This window comes from Pseudopodoces humilis, chromosome 10 (assembly GCF_049639895.1).
Source record: "Pseudopodoces humilis isolate 2021_Gansu_Grassland_sample_001 chromosome 10, ASM4963989v1, whole genome shotgun sequence".
NCBI lineage: Eukaryota > Metazoa > Chordata > Aves > Passeriformes > Paridae > Pseudopodoces > Pseudopodoces humilis.
Window position 1 is genome coordinate 26,068,328 of NC_142209.1, and position 16,692 is coordinate 26,085,019.

The window sequence follows — 16,692 nt, forward strand, 5'->3', positions numbered from 1 at the left end:
TTTTCAGCCACATTATTTGTCATCACTGCCTACTTTTTCCTTTCAGTGGTGACCAAAAAGTTATGGCAGAAAAAGGACTGCAGATTGATGGGGTTTGGCCCCCCTTCCAGAAGGAGCCTGTGACTGAAGCCTGAGCGGAGACAGGCTTGCTCTGGTATCCCCTGAGCTGGCAGCAACCCCTGGGGCTGCTCTTCTTTGTTATTTCTATTCACAGAACAGTGTGCACACTCTCCAAGAGCCAGAACTTCTTCCCCTGCACTCTCCTCAGCATCAAAGCAAAACCACATTTTGCACCGAGTGCCCAGCTAGACAGTCCCACTTCATTACCTTCCCACTGAGCTCCTGCTGGCTACATGCAGGTAAATCCAGCCTGTATTTAATCTCTAATTTTGAAGGGATGTTTCTTGTTTATTTCCGTACTGGCCTTGACTGCAATATTTCATACCCAGGTACCCACTGTGCTACCAATCTGAAAATGGACTTCCCACAGGAATCTGTCAGAAGTTCTTCACAGCATCAGGAAGGCACCTGAGCACAGGAATACAGATACCTGGTGGAGGCATTCCCTCTGCTGCCCTGATCCAGTTAACCAGCAATCACATTACCTTGCTCCTTCAATACCTCTAGGCTCACTTAAGTTCACTTTGTCTCTCTGGCACTATTATATCTGCTGCTGTAAGATCCTCTCCAAAAGACAGCTTGATTTGAAAAAGGTTTAAACATATTTAACTCCTATTTCACCACTGGAAACATACCTTTGGTCAAAATACATCAGGAGTGATCACTGCAGCACTAATTAACAATTGGATGCAAGGCTTCCAGTGAACCATCTCAATGGAGGTAGGATAAAGTAGTCAACAAGTACATCAGTAACCTGTCAGTTTTGAACTGCTGCAGTCATCAAAGGCAAAACATGCACACACATAAAAACATTCTGCACTGATAAGCTAACAACAAATATCTTCCCTGTAGTTTCTACGAAAGAAAGCATCCCTTTTCTTTAGTAATTTCTTGCACTCTTCTCACCACACCTATAGGAACTTTCAATAGTACCATCAAATCAATATGGATATGCAATCTGCATGTATTTAACTTCAAAAACAGTATTACTAACAGTTTTCTACAAGATAAATGTTTCATGTTATCAAAATAATTCATAAGGCATATTGACTTTCATGACTCCTCGCTACTTCCAAAATTCTGTTCTCTGCCAGAGACAATCAAGAAAAATGTCTAAATAGGTTCATCACAGTCTTCTGTTCATTAGAAAACCCCATACTTTGCAATGTCACTTTGAAGGAGGAATTCTGCACAAGCAGAGCTGGAAAACTGAATTATGTTACAAGCTGAAAAAGCAGAAAGCATGCTGCCATTCATTTTAGTCACTTCCAAGCAATTTCGTTTGAATCTGCTGAAGGCAAATTTCAGCATAAAGTATGAAAGCTCAAGATCATCTAGTTACTAAGATGAATGCCTCTTAAGTCTTCAGTTGGGACTATTGCCTTCATTTATAAAAACACAATTTCTCCTTCAACAACAGAATTAGCATAAGTGTGTTTACAGTCCTGCTCACAGGATCTGCCAGCCACATCTCCTTTCTTATTTCAATCTGAGATTGACGTCAGCAGCATTCACAACCTTTTGAGAACTCATTCTCCACTTTCTACTTAGTTTGATGTTTCAGAACATTTCTATGACTCACAAAATTTGCTGTTTGCAGCTTCAGGGCACAAAGACGGAAAGAAATCCAAAGGGGGAAAAAAAATTGCATTTAGTGTAGTAAAATAATAGTAAGGAAGAAGAGACAGATAAAATATAGTCAGGTGCTATTTCTGGCAACAGTTGTTTAGTAAAGGAAGCACAATTTTCTCTTTCATTACTCAACAGAACAAAGAAACACAATTTTCTGTCCCATTCATTACTCAGAGTGAATGAAGAGCTCAATCATAAGAGCAAAGTTAAACTTACAGGATTTTTGCAGCTACCTGTGGGAACTGAGTGACACTTTGGGACTGCCAAAGCTGAGAACCAAGGCACCAAGACTCCCAAGAGAGGACATTTCCTTACACAGGACACACTCCTGACTCTGGAAGAGAACTTCTCTGGGGTCAGAAGGCCCTGCTGGAAACTGCTCCAAATTCAAAGGGCCACCTGTACTGGGCAGAACTGTAAGACTCAGGAAGGGCCCATGTTTTAGGAGTAGGAAGTAATCACCAATGCCAGTGCAGATTTCATTCCTGAAAACACTGCCCCTTCCTCCGCACACACACAGGTGCTCCACATCCTCTGGATGAAGGGAAGACCAATTAATTTGGGGAGCTGGATTTCCTGACTGCAGGGATTGCTTCCCCTCACAGGGAGAGAACCACTGGAAAGCTTCCATTCTTTCAGCTGAGAGATTCTAGTTCCAGTCCTGTGTCTCTGCCAAGTCCTTCTCTGTGAAAAAATGAACTATCCCTCCTGCTCTGAAGAGAGAACATTGGTTATATGAATCCCTCAAGCCTTGACACACTGTCAAACCAATACTCTTATTGTTATTAATCAAGAATTTAATACATGAGATCTTAAAATTAATATGTCTTGGGAATATTTTGATTTAAAAAATGAAGATCCAATGAGTCACAGCTGCAAAAGTCACTCAGCATCTCCCTTTGAGAGATTATTTTGAACAAGCACTTTATTGAGCAGACAGATTTTAGCAGAACACAGCAGACTCACCTGTGGCATGAGGGCAATTAAACCTTTATCATTTTTTTTAAAATATCCATAAAATAAGTAGACAAGAAGTGAAAGATCTACTTCTTCTATTTCCTGATAACAGTCCCAGAACAGTTAGCAAATCTGATAGTCTGGATTTATTCTCAGCTTCCTTCACAAAAAATACAGTAAGAAAATAAATCAGTGCTACGATTCTTCTTAGCCACATACACTGTGTTTAAAAAGAAAGAAAAAGGAGAGAAAAGATAAAGAGGGCTATTGCATGGATTCTGACATTATAGACAACAAAACAAATACCACCTCTTCTTTGCCTTTGCATTAGGTGATAAAAAGGAGTTTGATTGTATATCGGGTTTTTGATTGGGTTGTTGGTTCTTTTTTTTAAGTCTGTATTTTCTTAATCATCAAACTGACTGCACTGTCTCTCATAGCTATAGGGTAATACAACATTACTTGGAGGATGCATTCTCAGGCAGAATAAACAGCTGGCATTCCAGGGAAAACTCTGACGATTCCAGCTGGAGTAAAAGGGATGCACATGTTTGATACTTTCAGGACCAGAGTGAATAAACACCTTGCACGCAGCTAATGGAAGATAAAGCTATTCATTTCCTTCTGTTTGAGCACTGGGGGTTTGTAAACACTAAGGCAGGTGGCTACCTTGCCATCACTTAGCAACACCAGGTTTTGACACACAACTGCTTCCTGGTCTCCCAGCCAGGCAGGCAAGGGAGGATTCCCACAGCCCCTGCTGCAGATGGGAGAACAGACAAATCACTTTGAGCCACTGCTGCACAGACACAAAGGTGCTGCTGTGTCCAACTTTCAGCCAGATTCTGCAAGTTCCACTCACTCAGGTGAAATTTTGTGTCAAAGCAGTAAATATCCTGTAGACCAAGACCACTTCCAGATTCAGGTGAAAGATTATTGAAATCAAAGTTTTGCCATGACAATGGTGTTTTTTTACTGTATTTGTTCCCTTTAGATTTCTTGCAGTATTTTGAATACTAAGTAGCTCCTACACATATTTATATATGAATTTTAGCAGAAAAACTGAAATAATTTCAAACATTTCCAAGACTTTGGAATGGTGGCCACAGCTTTGAACATGCTACTGTGGCATATGCAACTCAGAACAATAGAAAGTACATCACAGAGGAGGACTTCATGCAGATGCTTCACTTGCAAGAATTTGCTTTCCCCTAAAATCGTTAACCAGTGCAAGTGGAAGGAAATTATTATTCTTATACTTCCAATACCCCAAAAATTCAAGAGGGACTAAGCAGTTCTCACAGATTTACCTCATTTAATATGTTTTCAGTAGTGACTCTTTCTGCATGCTATTTCCAAGGTGAAGGGCATCCTTCTAAAAGAGAGGATCATTTTAGCTAGGATAAGGCACCTTACACAGGTGGATTTGGATGGTGGATTTGCAGCAGTTGCCTAATTATACTACAGCAGTCAGAAGGAGCATCAGTACAGAAATACTACTCATCTGAAGCCCTAAGTTCCCATAATCAGCCAATCCATTCAAGTCTCTTCTATGCTTCGCTCTCACACTTAGGAAAACAACCTAGGGAGGGGGCTTGGTGAGGAAGGGTGTATAAAAACAGGCTGAAGAGCTTTGCCAAATGCATACCCCCTTCCAGATCTCAGGCACCAAGCACCTCCCAGGAAGGCTGGAATCCCCCTGGAGCTCACAGAGACTGACACTTCTGAGAGCAATTCCACCTCTCCAGCCCTCCTGGGGTTGCTGCTCAGGGCCACTCCTTGCTGCTTGCAAGCCAGCGTTTACAGCACTGCTCTTTGGGGCTGTTTTCCACTGTAATTAATGCATTCACTAAAGCCACTGGGATTTTTCTTTCCATGGTCCCGCTTCAGTTCTACACAAGTCTTGCCCCAGTTTTCACTGCGCTCTCTTGCTCCTTTCAGGACACATCAGCACTGCACAGTGGAGTTGTCTGCACAGATCACACCTGCCAGAGGCAGCACTCCAGAGGTGGAAGGGGCACAGCAAAGTCAGCTGAAGCTGTGCTTTAGCTAAACCAGGCTTGTTGCAAGCCCCATCCTGCTGCACTGAGCACAATATTCTTTCTTTCAGACAGCCTCCCCTCAGTGTCTCACTGCACTGCCTTCACAGTAGCAGCCCTCACAGCACTGGTGGTTCTACAACCCAGTGAGGGCCAAGAGAGGCTAACAGAAGCATAGAAGTTATTATGTCCATCATTCCACTCTCATACAGGAAAGACTTGAAAAATGCATTCATTAATTACACCCTTGCACACTGTAAATTTCCAGTGTTATTATTCTATGTAATTAAGTGATGCACCTGTGTGCTTTATCACAGTCAGAGTATTTCTTCTGCAAAAAGCAAACAAGAATTCCTCGCTTTTCCCCAGTTCTACTTGCTCACTCTTAGGCACAACTCCATGATTTTAAATGTTTTTATGACAGTACTCTGCAAGAACTCACCTTGCAGTTAGTGCAAAAGTGCTTGCAAAGGTGCTCTCTAACCTCTCCAAGAGCAAGCCAGGGTGCACAACACAGAGACAAGAGAAAATGATGGGAAAAGTGGCACAACCTTACAGAAATGTGTGTAGTGTGAGGTTAAACTGCAGAGCAAGAAAGCAATTTATCACTTGGTGGTAATTCCAATGAAAACAATTTTTTAAGCCTTTTAGAGTTTAAGAAAAAATAAATCCAAAACACATTTGATGGGAGTTATTTCTCTTTCTTCCCTCAAAAAAAAAAGAGACTTGCAGTCCTTGGTAAAGGACTTAATCTGGACTTATCAAAGCTGATTCATGCCAGTCTACCACTTGGAGCTCTTGCTTCCTTTCACAACTGGGCAGGCCTGGTGCCTGCTGGCAGCCAGCAGAGCGGGATGCAGTTACCATGGCACTGGAACACGCAGCAACTTCACAACTGCCACGGCAGCAGCGCCGACCGAGGGACCCACGGAGGGCAAGCAGCAGGTGAGTCTTTGAGTAAGCACATGCAAAAGCAAAAACAGCAGTAGGGTGAGTGTTCTGCCTCGTAAACATCCTGTGCACAGGTCCCCTGTATGTTCTGTTTTATTGCTCTGGCTGAAAGGAAAGCAGAGGGACAGTAAAATCTGGTAGCACCAGGAGCATACATGCGCACACACGGATCCACACACACTGCTCTCTTGCCATGACTTTACCGTCTAGCACTGCTGCAGATCTCTGGATCAGTTTGTCAGAGTGACAAAACAGCCAGAATCTGGCTGAGAAAATACCACCATCCAGCCTTCTTTGAGTAATACACAAAGTTTAATCACTTGAGTCATATCACATGAAGGTACTTCAGTTAATGAAGCACAGCAGCTCATAACAGTGTTTATCTGCTGCACTTACACCTGCTCCCCCCAAGTTTCAAACACTCCTGCCACCTCCTGTTTCAGTTTCTAACACAAATTAGTAGCGAAGCAGTGAGTATCTGATTAGTACAGAAATGGATCCAAAGCAGAACTGGCAATACTAGAGGAATTTTCAAACAAGATGCAAGTGCACAACAGAAGCACAGGATGCCATGTGTAAGCTGAGCAGGGATGTGTGCACGTGGGACTGGCAGCTCCATATGGATGGAGGAACATCTTAGCAATGCTGCAAACCCAAACTGTGTCAGAAGCAGAGAAGGATACACTGGGATGCTTAGGGTGCACTTCTGGGCTACAGTGGAGAGACCCCCTGGCCACAAAATTCAAGGTACTAAGCTGCTATTGGAAGATACATTTCACCCCAAACAGGATTTACATTTCCTACTTTGTCACCCTCATTAGTGTTTGCTGGGCAGCCAGAAGAGCTCACCAGAAATCTGGGTTGAGATCAGCGTCACCTGGTAAACATGACATTGTTCTGCACATGGAAAAACCTAACCAGCAAACCAGAGGCCTCCCAGCTCTCCACACTGCAGGAATGTGCTGCCTTTTTGTCCAGTTTCTGGTACTTCTCACCAATGTTTCCTTCTGTCTGCAGAATCCAATGCCTCCAGTGCAACAGAAAACAGAAATTCGGTGCTTATCTCTGGAGCCCAGTTCATGCTGCTACATGAATCAGGATGATATTGAACAGCTGGACAACAGAAAATAAATCACAAAGTTTACACTGATAAATTCCTAGTTACTCCAGTTGTGCTATAGGGTACAATTTGGGGGGGGTTTGGATTCCCTTTTTTAATTCTAAAATCAGCCATTCAAGTACTCAAGTGTTGCATAAACATGACACTCCAGTAGACAACACAATGCATAAAAGTTATAAATACGAGTAAGCACAGTAGTTACATTTTTTTCATCTGACCAAATGTGACACAGTTTAAGTACATGCTCACTTGAGACAAACACTATGAGAACTCATAAATTCCACCCACTGTTATCTCATAACTGATCACAGTGCCACCCAGCATATTTAAATATAGAACATACCCAGTCATTATGCAGAAGATAAAATTGTGAAAGAAATTATTATATTATTATAATTTATGGTTTAAATATAATTTATATATAATTTATATATTATAAAAGAATAAATAATTATAAAAATTATAATAAGGGTGATTCTGATGAGACAAGGACAACACAAAAAGGTTTCAAGGCACATGAGTCTAAGACCTTATATAAAATGACGACAAAATATCTATCCTGAATTTCTGGTAAAAAGGCATTAAATACAAAACGTTGGGAGGTCAGCAATTCATTTGTCCTCTCAAACCTTAACTGCCTTACTACATCAAGTGAATAATTTCCCTTGAAATTTCCCATGTACAGCTTTTCCTCTACTGGACAAACAGTCAGCATTGGCTCATTTTCGCTAGGAAAGGTCCAAACCTTTGAACTACCAACAGCTCTTTATCAACAAACACACACTTGCCACTGCCCCTGGATACAGCCTGGTACCTCTGAACACAACAGGTTTCATTTTACTGGAGATGTACAAAACAAGGCCTCCAAGGGCTCAGTAACTCTGCAAAGATGGAGCACAAAGAGAGATACCACACTTTGCAGTGAGAGCAAATCCAGTGTTGTCAGCAGGGATAACTGCAGGGGTATCAGAGCTTGAAGCTTAGACTGAAGTAGAATTTGGCCTTCACTGTAATGCAGAGTTATAATGAGATAACAATGAGATTGAGGTGATTAACTATAAACAGAAATAAGTCCTCCATGTCAACTGACTGCAAACACAGCAATGCCCTGCTCAGCAAGCTTAGGCTGTTCAATAAATTCAACAGTGAGTGGGGGATAAGTGACCCATCAGGGTCTTTTTTGTCAAGTTTTTATTTCTCTCCTTTGTATCACCCTTGCAATTCAAATCTTAAAGCCCATTCAGAGTGGCATGAGCACCAAGTTCTTCTCAAAGCAAAAGTATTATTACTTGAGATATAACCAGGACCTTGGAATTGAATTACAGACACTGTTATTGCATCTCTTCTCCAGTCAAATATTCTGCATTGTATTTTAGCATGAGAAGCAGTGCTTTACATCCACTCACCCACAATGATTTTCATTCTTCGGACCCAGCAAGTCCTTAATGCTGCAAATAAAATGAAATCCTTGACTCTCTTACAAGGATCAACCTGTTCTTTTCACTATCATGAATTTCTCCATTTTAATTCTTCATCTAAACAGCAAATCAGAGGATTTCACAACTGTGAGCCTGTAAAAGCAGAATCAGGCCCATTAGTGCTTTAGAGACACCCATCACTATCACATCTATACATTTAATTACTGAACCTTATTATCTCTTTTTTTAGAAACAAGTTTTGTGCAAGCATTCAAGCCTGAAGTCAGCACTTGCAAGGAACTTGGCAAAACCATGACAGGAATAGGATGCCTTGGGAATACACAACTCTCTCATCTAAAATGCATAATTAGCTTTTGGTTAAGTGTGCAATTAACATTAAAATTTACAATCAAATATGATGGTGTTCTAACTTTACCTCCTGTAAATACAAAAAAATAAAATAAAAAAAAATTAACTCAGTTGCCAGTGTTACTTCCTTAAACGCCTTCCCTAAGAGGCGAGCTGCTCATGATCATCCTGTCATCCAGGTGATGCCTGATACAAAAAGCTTTTAAAAACACTGTGTATTTGCCTTCTGTACGGCTACCACAGCAGGAGGGTTATTTTGGTTTACACTTTTCTGTTTTGTAGTGGTAACTGCCACTCAATATAATTAGCAGTTGTCATATTTCTGTTTTTAAAGATCCAAAAAACCCAGAGCAATGTTGCTTTGTACCCTCTCCCCAGCTGTGCCTGAGAGCTGTAACACATTTCAGACATCCACTACAGCTAATCCCACACCCCAACAGGTTTCAGCAGTTAAGACACCGAGACATTTTTGTTAGTGAGAAGAAAAAACCTTCATCCTAGCAGTTTAATTCTGATAAACAGCTCCTTAAAAGAAAAATCATACTGCAGCCTAAATATACTGCCTCTGTCTGAACATCACAGCCTTTCTACCTTTTAATCTGAAGTTAAATTTAATCTCTGTTGCTTTTTACAAGGGGGGTGGAAAGTAGTTTCAACTGTAACATCAGCTGCCAAACCCTGTATTTAGTTATGTTTATTATTAATCACATCAATGTTAAGAGTCCCCTGTGTAGGGTGCTGCACAAAAGTATAATGGAAATGTAATCAAATTCCTCACACAAAGTATGTATTGGGTGGTGTGCAAGTGTTTGGGACTGGACCCTGCCAATGATTTTCTATTAGTTAATTTATGTGGCTGTGCAAAGAGTTCATGTAATGAACCCAAACTGGGCCAGCAGGAAGGGCCAGAGGCTGCCCCTCAGCAGCTCCCTTCAATGCCACATTGCTCAGGAGTTCTGCTGTCATTTTCAGCACCATTATCCCTCACCAGCAATGCACAGAAGAGAGAAAAAGAAATTTCACCTTGCTCTTACCTAAAACTGAAATCACTTTTATTCATTCACCCTGCTTCCATCTGGATCTGGACAAAGTGGCCCTCTCTAGCTGCTAGGCAACCTGAAGTCTGCATTAAGTATTAACTGTTTGCATTTGCTAAGAATATAATAATGTTACCTTTGAGATTTTTTATAATAAAAAACCGTACCTAGCTGAAAATATAATAGTTTTCCTCCAGCAAACAGTAATTAGCAACTCTGGGAACAAAAAAATTGGTCAAGAAATGCAGAGAGATTATAAATTGGCTCCTTACAACCCAATCATAAGAAATATGCTTTATATGAAAGTACTATCACAGATGGCAGTGTCATAAAAAAAAATCTAATCCAAGAATTGCATTTATGTAGATATATAAATATATATATAACATATTAATATACTTATGCAAATAATGTTTTTAATTAGATATTAAATTACTACGCCTCATCCAACTACAAAATTAATGTTCTCAATAAAGTTAATTTATTCTATTAACACAACACCACCATTCCTAAACAAGATAGAAAATATTTGAAATTAAAACACAGTCAACTGATCTTGGAGCTCTTTAAAGAAAGGGGGAAAAAAAAAACAACAAAATGTTATTTCATAAACCACTCTCTGAACCATTTTACTGTTTCCATATGGAGCAGCAGTGCTGTCATTCTACCTTAAAAACATCATGAATATCTCTGCTATGTCCTGCTCCTCTCAAGCTAAAGAGCTATTCCTTTCAAGTTTTTTCAAAGCAGATCATTTCCCAGACTGCTTAGTCACAAGCACAACTGATTATTAAAATATCAATTTGGGTGATTGAGGCTTTAATATCAACAAAGCAAGAGGCCCATTAATGACACCAAAATCAAACGGAGGAGCACTTGCTTCTGAACATCCCATGTGACAGCTTGTCAAATCCTGATTTGCAAAACACAGACTTCCTCAAACTCAGCACAAACACAAATGCAAGATCGCTGGTTTTAAAATTCTCGTCAACTTCTGCTAGAGAAACAAAACCAGGAGTCTGACCAGAGAGGCATTTACTGACAAGCTGTCTGTCTTTACAGGCAGCTGCTTGGCCTTGAAGCAGCGTGAATTATTCTGAGCTTTAACACAACAAAGGACTCTGCAGCTCAGTCCTGCACCCAAATTCTGTTCTGCTGTTTAACACAGGCAACAGGTAATGTAAAGAAAGTCACACTGATAACAAAACTCTCTGGATCACAGCACGGCAGTAATAACTTCCCTCTTGCCCTGAGACTTGCAGAGCACAGAACAAGGTTATTTGGCACAGCCCTTGAGCACCTCCAATCTGCCACAGCTATGCTCCCTTCAGAGCTCCACAAGCACCCTGAACTGAAAAAACCCTGGGTCTGTGGACAACATCAGAAGTTCCTAGAAGTGCTTTTCTCTGGATTTTAGAAAAATATTTGAAATGGTTAAGTCAAACACTTTTACCTTCTTCACTTAATTTCACGTTAAACCTGATTCAGATAAGGCTTAATGCCAAGCTTAGGGGGAGCACAATGGAAAAAATGTCAACATCAATGGAAAATTGTAAGTCAGAGCAAAGGGTTCAATGGAGCCACAGAGCCACACACTCACAGAAACTCAACAGCAGTTGTAAATAATTTTAAAAAGTAATTGGAAGATAGGTTGGTATGAAAACTCCTTCTTCCTACACATAGAAGCTGAGCCCGTAGTTTTAGTATGCTAATGGAGCCTGGAGAACACATTGAAATGACAAATGTAATCTCAGGACAGGCAGGAGACAAGCAAGTTCAAATACTGTGGTTTTGATAGAGGCACACTGTGTTTTTGTTAAGGTCCTTGAATCATGGTTCATGTCAGGGATCCATGCAAAAAGGGAGCAGAACAGAACAGAAGTTACTCTGGAAACTGTCCAACACTTAGGTGTACCTTTTATTAAAAATAAATGTTAAATCAACAGTGCTGTTGGTAACTCCAATATTACAGGTCCTATGGATAGCACCCTCTGAGGAATCACCTGACATCTCTTTTTATAAGAAGTTTAAGGTTATCAAAGCCTTTTTTTGCCCCATAGCCCTCTAACAGATTTAATTAAGATTATTGCTTAATACACTTTAATCACAGTATCTTTGAAAAAAACTCTAATATTTTAAGATGTTTTCTGTCTTGCTTTTAAACAACTTCTTAGAAAATTTCACATTCCAAAATTCAGAACGACCAACTAAATGGAAATCATCTTTAGTTGCCTACAGGGCCTGAAGTAAGAACATTTTTATTGCCAAAACCCTGAATTAAATTAATCCATTTCATATCAGGTGGCCTACCTTAGTTTCAATGTCACGATTTTACAACATGAAAAAGATCTTTTATTAAATAATTTGTTGTACATTGTACCCAGCAACACAGAAATAAAATGAATCATGTAATTGTAGTACAAAAAAAAAAGCACCTCATTTTAGATTCTCACTATTCAAGATCCCCACAATAATAAAAAACCCATATGTGATTACTGTAATTTTACAATGCAATGCAATTATTAAAGAATTATAAATTATAATTATAATGTAGATCAATTAGAAGATTAAGCTCTTAGATGGGGCAGAAATTGAGTAGAAATGGGCTGCTGAGCAGGTACATGATTACAAGAAGATACAAGTATGTTATGTAGAGGCCATAAAATGATAGTATGAGTTGTGTGTAGAGTTCACTCAAATGTAGAGCAGCTGCTTCGAGCACATCAGGACCCTCACCAGCTGAGTGAGACAGTAACACAAAGAAAACTCAGTTTACTGCAGGGACACAAAGGTCCAGCCACACAGAACTTACAAACAACCAAAATCTACACCAATCCCAAAATCTACTTCCAAACAAGCTGGTTTTTATCATCACAGCTTTGCTGGGATTAATATAAAGCATCTTTGAAAATGCTGGCACTTACCCAAATCTGCAGCTTCACTCTCTTGTCATTCCTGTAAACTGTTTTTACCTTGAAGTCGATTCCCACTGTGCTCACAAAGGCCGGAGTGAAGGTGTCGTCGGCGTATCTGAAGAGGAAGGATGTTTTACCCACACTACTGTTGCCAATGATCAGAAGCTTGAACATGTAATCAAAATTTTGGTCTGAAGTATCTTTCTGCCTGAATCTGGCGTCTGTTACTGAAGCCATCTAAGAAAATGACAAACATGGAAAAAGAACAGATTTAAGAGCAGTTCAGCATTTGTTTTCCTTAACTGCGTACCATATGTTTAGGTTATCTCTCCACTTTCTAATGTCATAAGTACTGTATCTGCTGACTAAAGAGGAGCACACTTTGAAATCTTGTTTTAAATCCTGGCTTTAAATGTGTAGTGTTCACTCGTGCTGGTAAGACTTCCAAACCCAAGAAATACACCTGTTGCACTGCTTTGTGTTTAACAGACTAGCAGATGGCTATTGCAGATTGTTCAAATACTCCTGGGGAAACAGCATTCTTTACTCCAGTGGCAGGGTGCCACTTCTGTTGCTCCAATAAACTGCAACCAAGAACTAAAATCTTTGACAGTGCATCCAACCATGCAATTCATCAAGCAGCTTCCAAGGTAAATAAACCTAAATAACTGCTTTTACTTCTTCTATGGAAAATTCACATTTCTAGTGCACGCACCACCAGCATTTTATCCTTAGAAAAGTTCCATCCTCAACAGTTACAGAAGGAAAAAAAAAGGCTGTGGGAAAAGATGAAAAAAACCAGGAATTTCAGCTGGCAACTTTGAATCCACCCTACACCTATCTACTCCTAAGACTGCAATTGGAATAAACAGCACTGCATAAAATGTGAGGGCTCTGTAGGGATGCAGACAGCATTTGGAATGGATAAATTATCCCTTTTTGATTCAGAATCAATAAAAAACAACAGCAGACTATGAATCACTAGAGCAGCTAGGGCTGCTCATGGCCCTTAATGTGTGCACCTCAGACACTTGGTGGAAGGAGGTAAGACTCTGACTTTTCATCTCTGGTTGTACAGAACACAACTACACAAGCCAAATTACAACAGAGGAGGAAAAAGAAACTTTACCTTTTAACAGATATACCACACTTTTAATCTCTCATGCTGTTTGAAACTACCACACATCAAATAAGCAAAGGTCTTGGCTCCTTATAACCAGTCACAGAGCTGGCAAATGGGAGCAATGACAGCACAGGTCTAATTAGCAGCTACTCAACCAAACCAGGGCCTGGGCTATTTGTGTGCAGAGTCAGAGGGGACTGAGCAGTGACAGAAGTCTCTCCTTCACCCAGCATCCACAGAAGTTAATTTTCTCAACTCAAATTCATAAACACCTTTGGGAACAAAACTCATTCCAATATCTACTCTCAGATTTCCAATATCTATTCTCTATTTGTGCCCAAATACCTTCCTTCTTCCTCCTTCTCACCTGCACACAGGATTTCACCCATTCACTGAAAAAAAACAGCAACAACACCCCACAAACTCAAACAAAACCAAAAAAACAGCTCAAAATCCACAACTATACAACAAAATGCTATCCCAAGGCAGTTTATATAGGGATGAGATAATTTAACTTAAATTTCCTACAGAGGGGGAACAAACCAAAAGCAACCTACTTTGAACTTCAGTACAATATGCACAATGGTTTATCTCTGATTAAACATGTGCAACTTTCTCACACAGAAAAGGACTGGTGCAGCAGACATTTTGTTCACAGATTGCATTCACAAGGGCAGTTTCTGAAGAAATTTATCAGTAGCTCAATAGTGAGCAGCTGCACTGAAAGCATTAAAATCTTCCCATAAGTATTTCTCTGTAGAATACAGTAAAATTCTGATAGACTCTCTTCTGAACTTCAGCTGCTCTTCAGTAAGGCTACAGTCCTTTGCAAGCACTCCAGAAAACATAAGCATAAATTTACTTCTCATTAGTGTATCAGAAAACAGCTCTTCTACTCATGTGTTGTGATTCACAGCAGGAATTTCTAAAATGAAGAATTCAACATCTAACTAACTTCCACTCAGACACTCAGGCCAATGCACTCACTGCCTCCTTATCCTCAGAAATCTCAGCTGCAAAAATTATTTATCAGGTGACTAGTTGATTTGTACCATCACTGCACTGGACAACAGAAAATTTTCTATTTGAGTAATTTATCTTCCCCATACACAGTATAATCTCCACAAATGCCACTGACAACACTTGTGCACTTGCTAAAGAAAAAAAAATTAAATCTCTACTTCTCCATTCCACACACACAGGCTTGAAATAGTGAAAAACCTTCATCACTTGAAGCTTGGTCTTTTAAAGATTCAGAGGCAGACCTTTAACAAAGATGTATTGCACTGATCACACAGGAATCAGTATCTTCTTTCAACCCCTGCCTTCCCAGAATCCATCCACACACTCCAAGCTGATCTTCCAGCTGAAGCACTGCCGCCTCTATTAACCCTCCTAGATTGCTCTAATCAGAATTGTACCTGGCTACAAATGTGACTTTCAGATCTCAGCTGAGAAAGCAATTACAGAATGTGGCCAGCTTGAGCAGCTTTGTTAGAAGCACAACACAGAGAATAAGATCAAATGATACTTGCCCAGAACGTGGGGCTGTTGTCATAGAAGCACAACCCTTGCTGGCCTCTGTGCTGGCTGAAGATGCTGCAGGTCAGCACCTTGAATCACCAGAGGCAGTCAGAGCACAAAAATTTTAAAGAAAAAATTCTCCATCCCCTTGCTTAAGCTGGACTTTTCCCTTTCCTCTCTAGTGAATGGAGTGAAACTGAAAGGAGTTTCATACTAATTTCTGATTATCTCTTTGATGGCAGATCATTACTGAAGCTGTGCTCCACCAGCACTTGGGCTGGAAGTGTTCACAGGGCTGCCCTGAATTTGTGCTTGAATCCCAAAGCCAGGGAACAGCAGACCTCACTCCTGATCCTCCTCCCCTCCCTTTCTCTTCCCCACCTGTTGTCTCACTCCTGCTCCAAGCATTCCCTAGTCATGTCAGCCCTGAGGACCCTGCAGAGGGCTGGTTCAGAGAATAGAGAGATCCCAATTAAAAATAAGTCCTCCCACAGCTTCTCCTGTTTTTCAGGGCTGTTTGTAAAGTTGGTTCAGTTCCTGATCCTGCATGGCTGAGGGAGCCAAGCAGAGGGGACAGAGAAGTGGGAAGTAGCAGCAGTTGCTATGCTACTGAGAGAAAGGTCCACAAAACCACATCTCCTGCAGGCCCTCTGCACCTGGAGGAGATTCTGCAGCAGAGGGAAATGGAGACAACACGCTGAGGTCAGGCAGCTCCTGTCCAAATCACCTGAAGGCTCACACAGCCATTGCTCCCAGGGGATTGTCCTCCCTCCTTGGTCCAAGGCCATTTAGCTGGCAGTGTAACCCCTGCTCCCTGAGAACACAGCCACAGATGCTCATTTAGGGTGGCTCCAAACAGAGCAGCATCTCTGCTGTTTCACACAAACACACAGCCCAAGGAGGGTTCTGTTACAGGAGACCAGGTCAAATACAGCTGGCACACAGAGGGCAAAGGAGAAGTTCAGGACTGTTTCCATTTCTACTGCCTTAGACTAATCCTCAATAAAATACTTATACAGGAAAGGTTTTGCTACAGGACATAAAACCCACTACACAAGAGAAGGAAAAGCTGCCAATCAGATTGTCCTTGAGATCACTTCAGCATGAGACCTTGTATCATTTAGTTCTTTGCCTGGGGAGCCCTCTTTTTTGTAGGTAAAAGCATACTAATATTGACAATCTTTTTTCCCCACATGCATTAGCAATGGGAGCAAGGTCTCAAACACAGCCACTTCCAACTAGTTTTGTGGGAATAGGCAGTTTTATAGCTCTGAGATACCTTATTATTTCCCTGTTGAGGAAAAAGCCTGCACTGTGAGCTCATCTTTTATTAGACAAAGAAACCACATTAGAGCAGGATGCTGCAAATGCTCTAAAGCAATAAAATCTTAATCAGAGCTTATTAGCCACCAAAGAATATATTCCTAGGTCAAGGTGGCTCTCTCTCCTGCCTTTAGTTTCTATTTTGGTCTAATGAATTTTAGAAG

At 40.7% G+C, this 16,692-nt stretch overlaps 1 protein-coding gene across 4 annotated transcripts in view; it reads right to left on the reverse strand.

Moving 5' to 3' along the window:
* The window catches only part of RAB3B (RAB3B, member RAS oncogene family), a 50,884-nt gene that overhangs the window by 27,688 nt on the left and 6,504 nt on the right, over positions 1-16,692 (reverse strand). For 3 of the 4 annotated variants that reach the window (XM_005521151.3, XM_088060366.1, XM_088060368.1), the window contains one exon: positions 12,568-12,795. In XM_005521151.3, the coding sequence (XP_005521208.1) occupies positions 12,568-12,795 (228 nt within the window). Of the gene's footprint in view, positions 1-12,567; positions 12,796-14,946; positions 15,047-16,692 lie in introns of those variants that run through there. The other variant, XM_088060367.1, reaches the window with a different exon arrangement.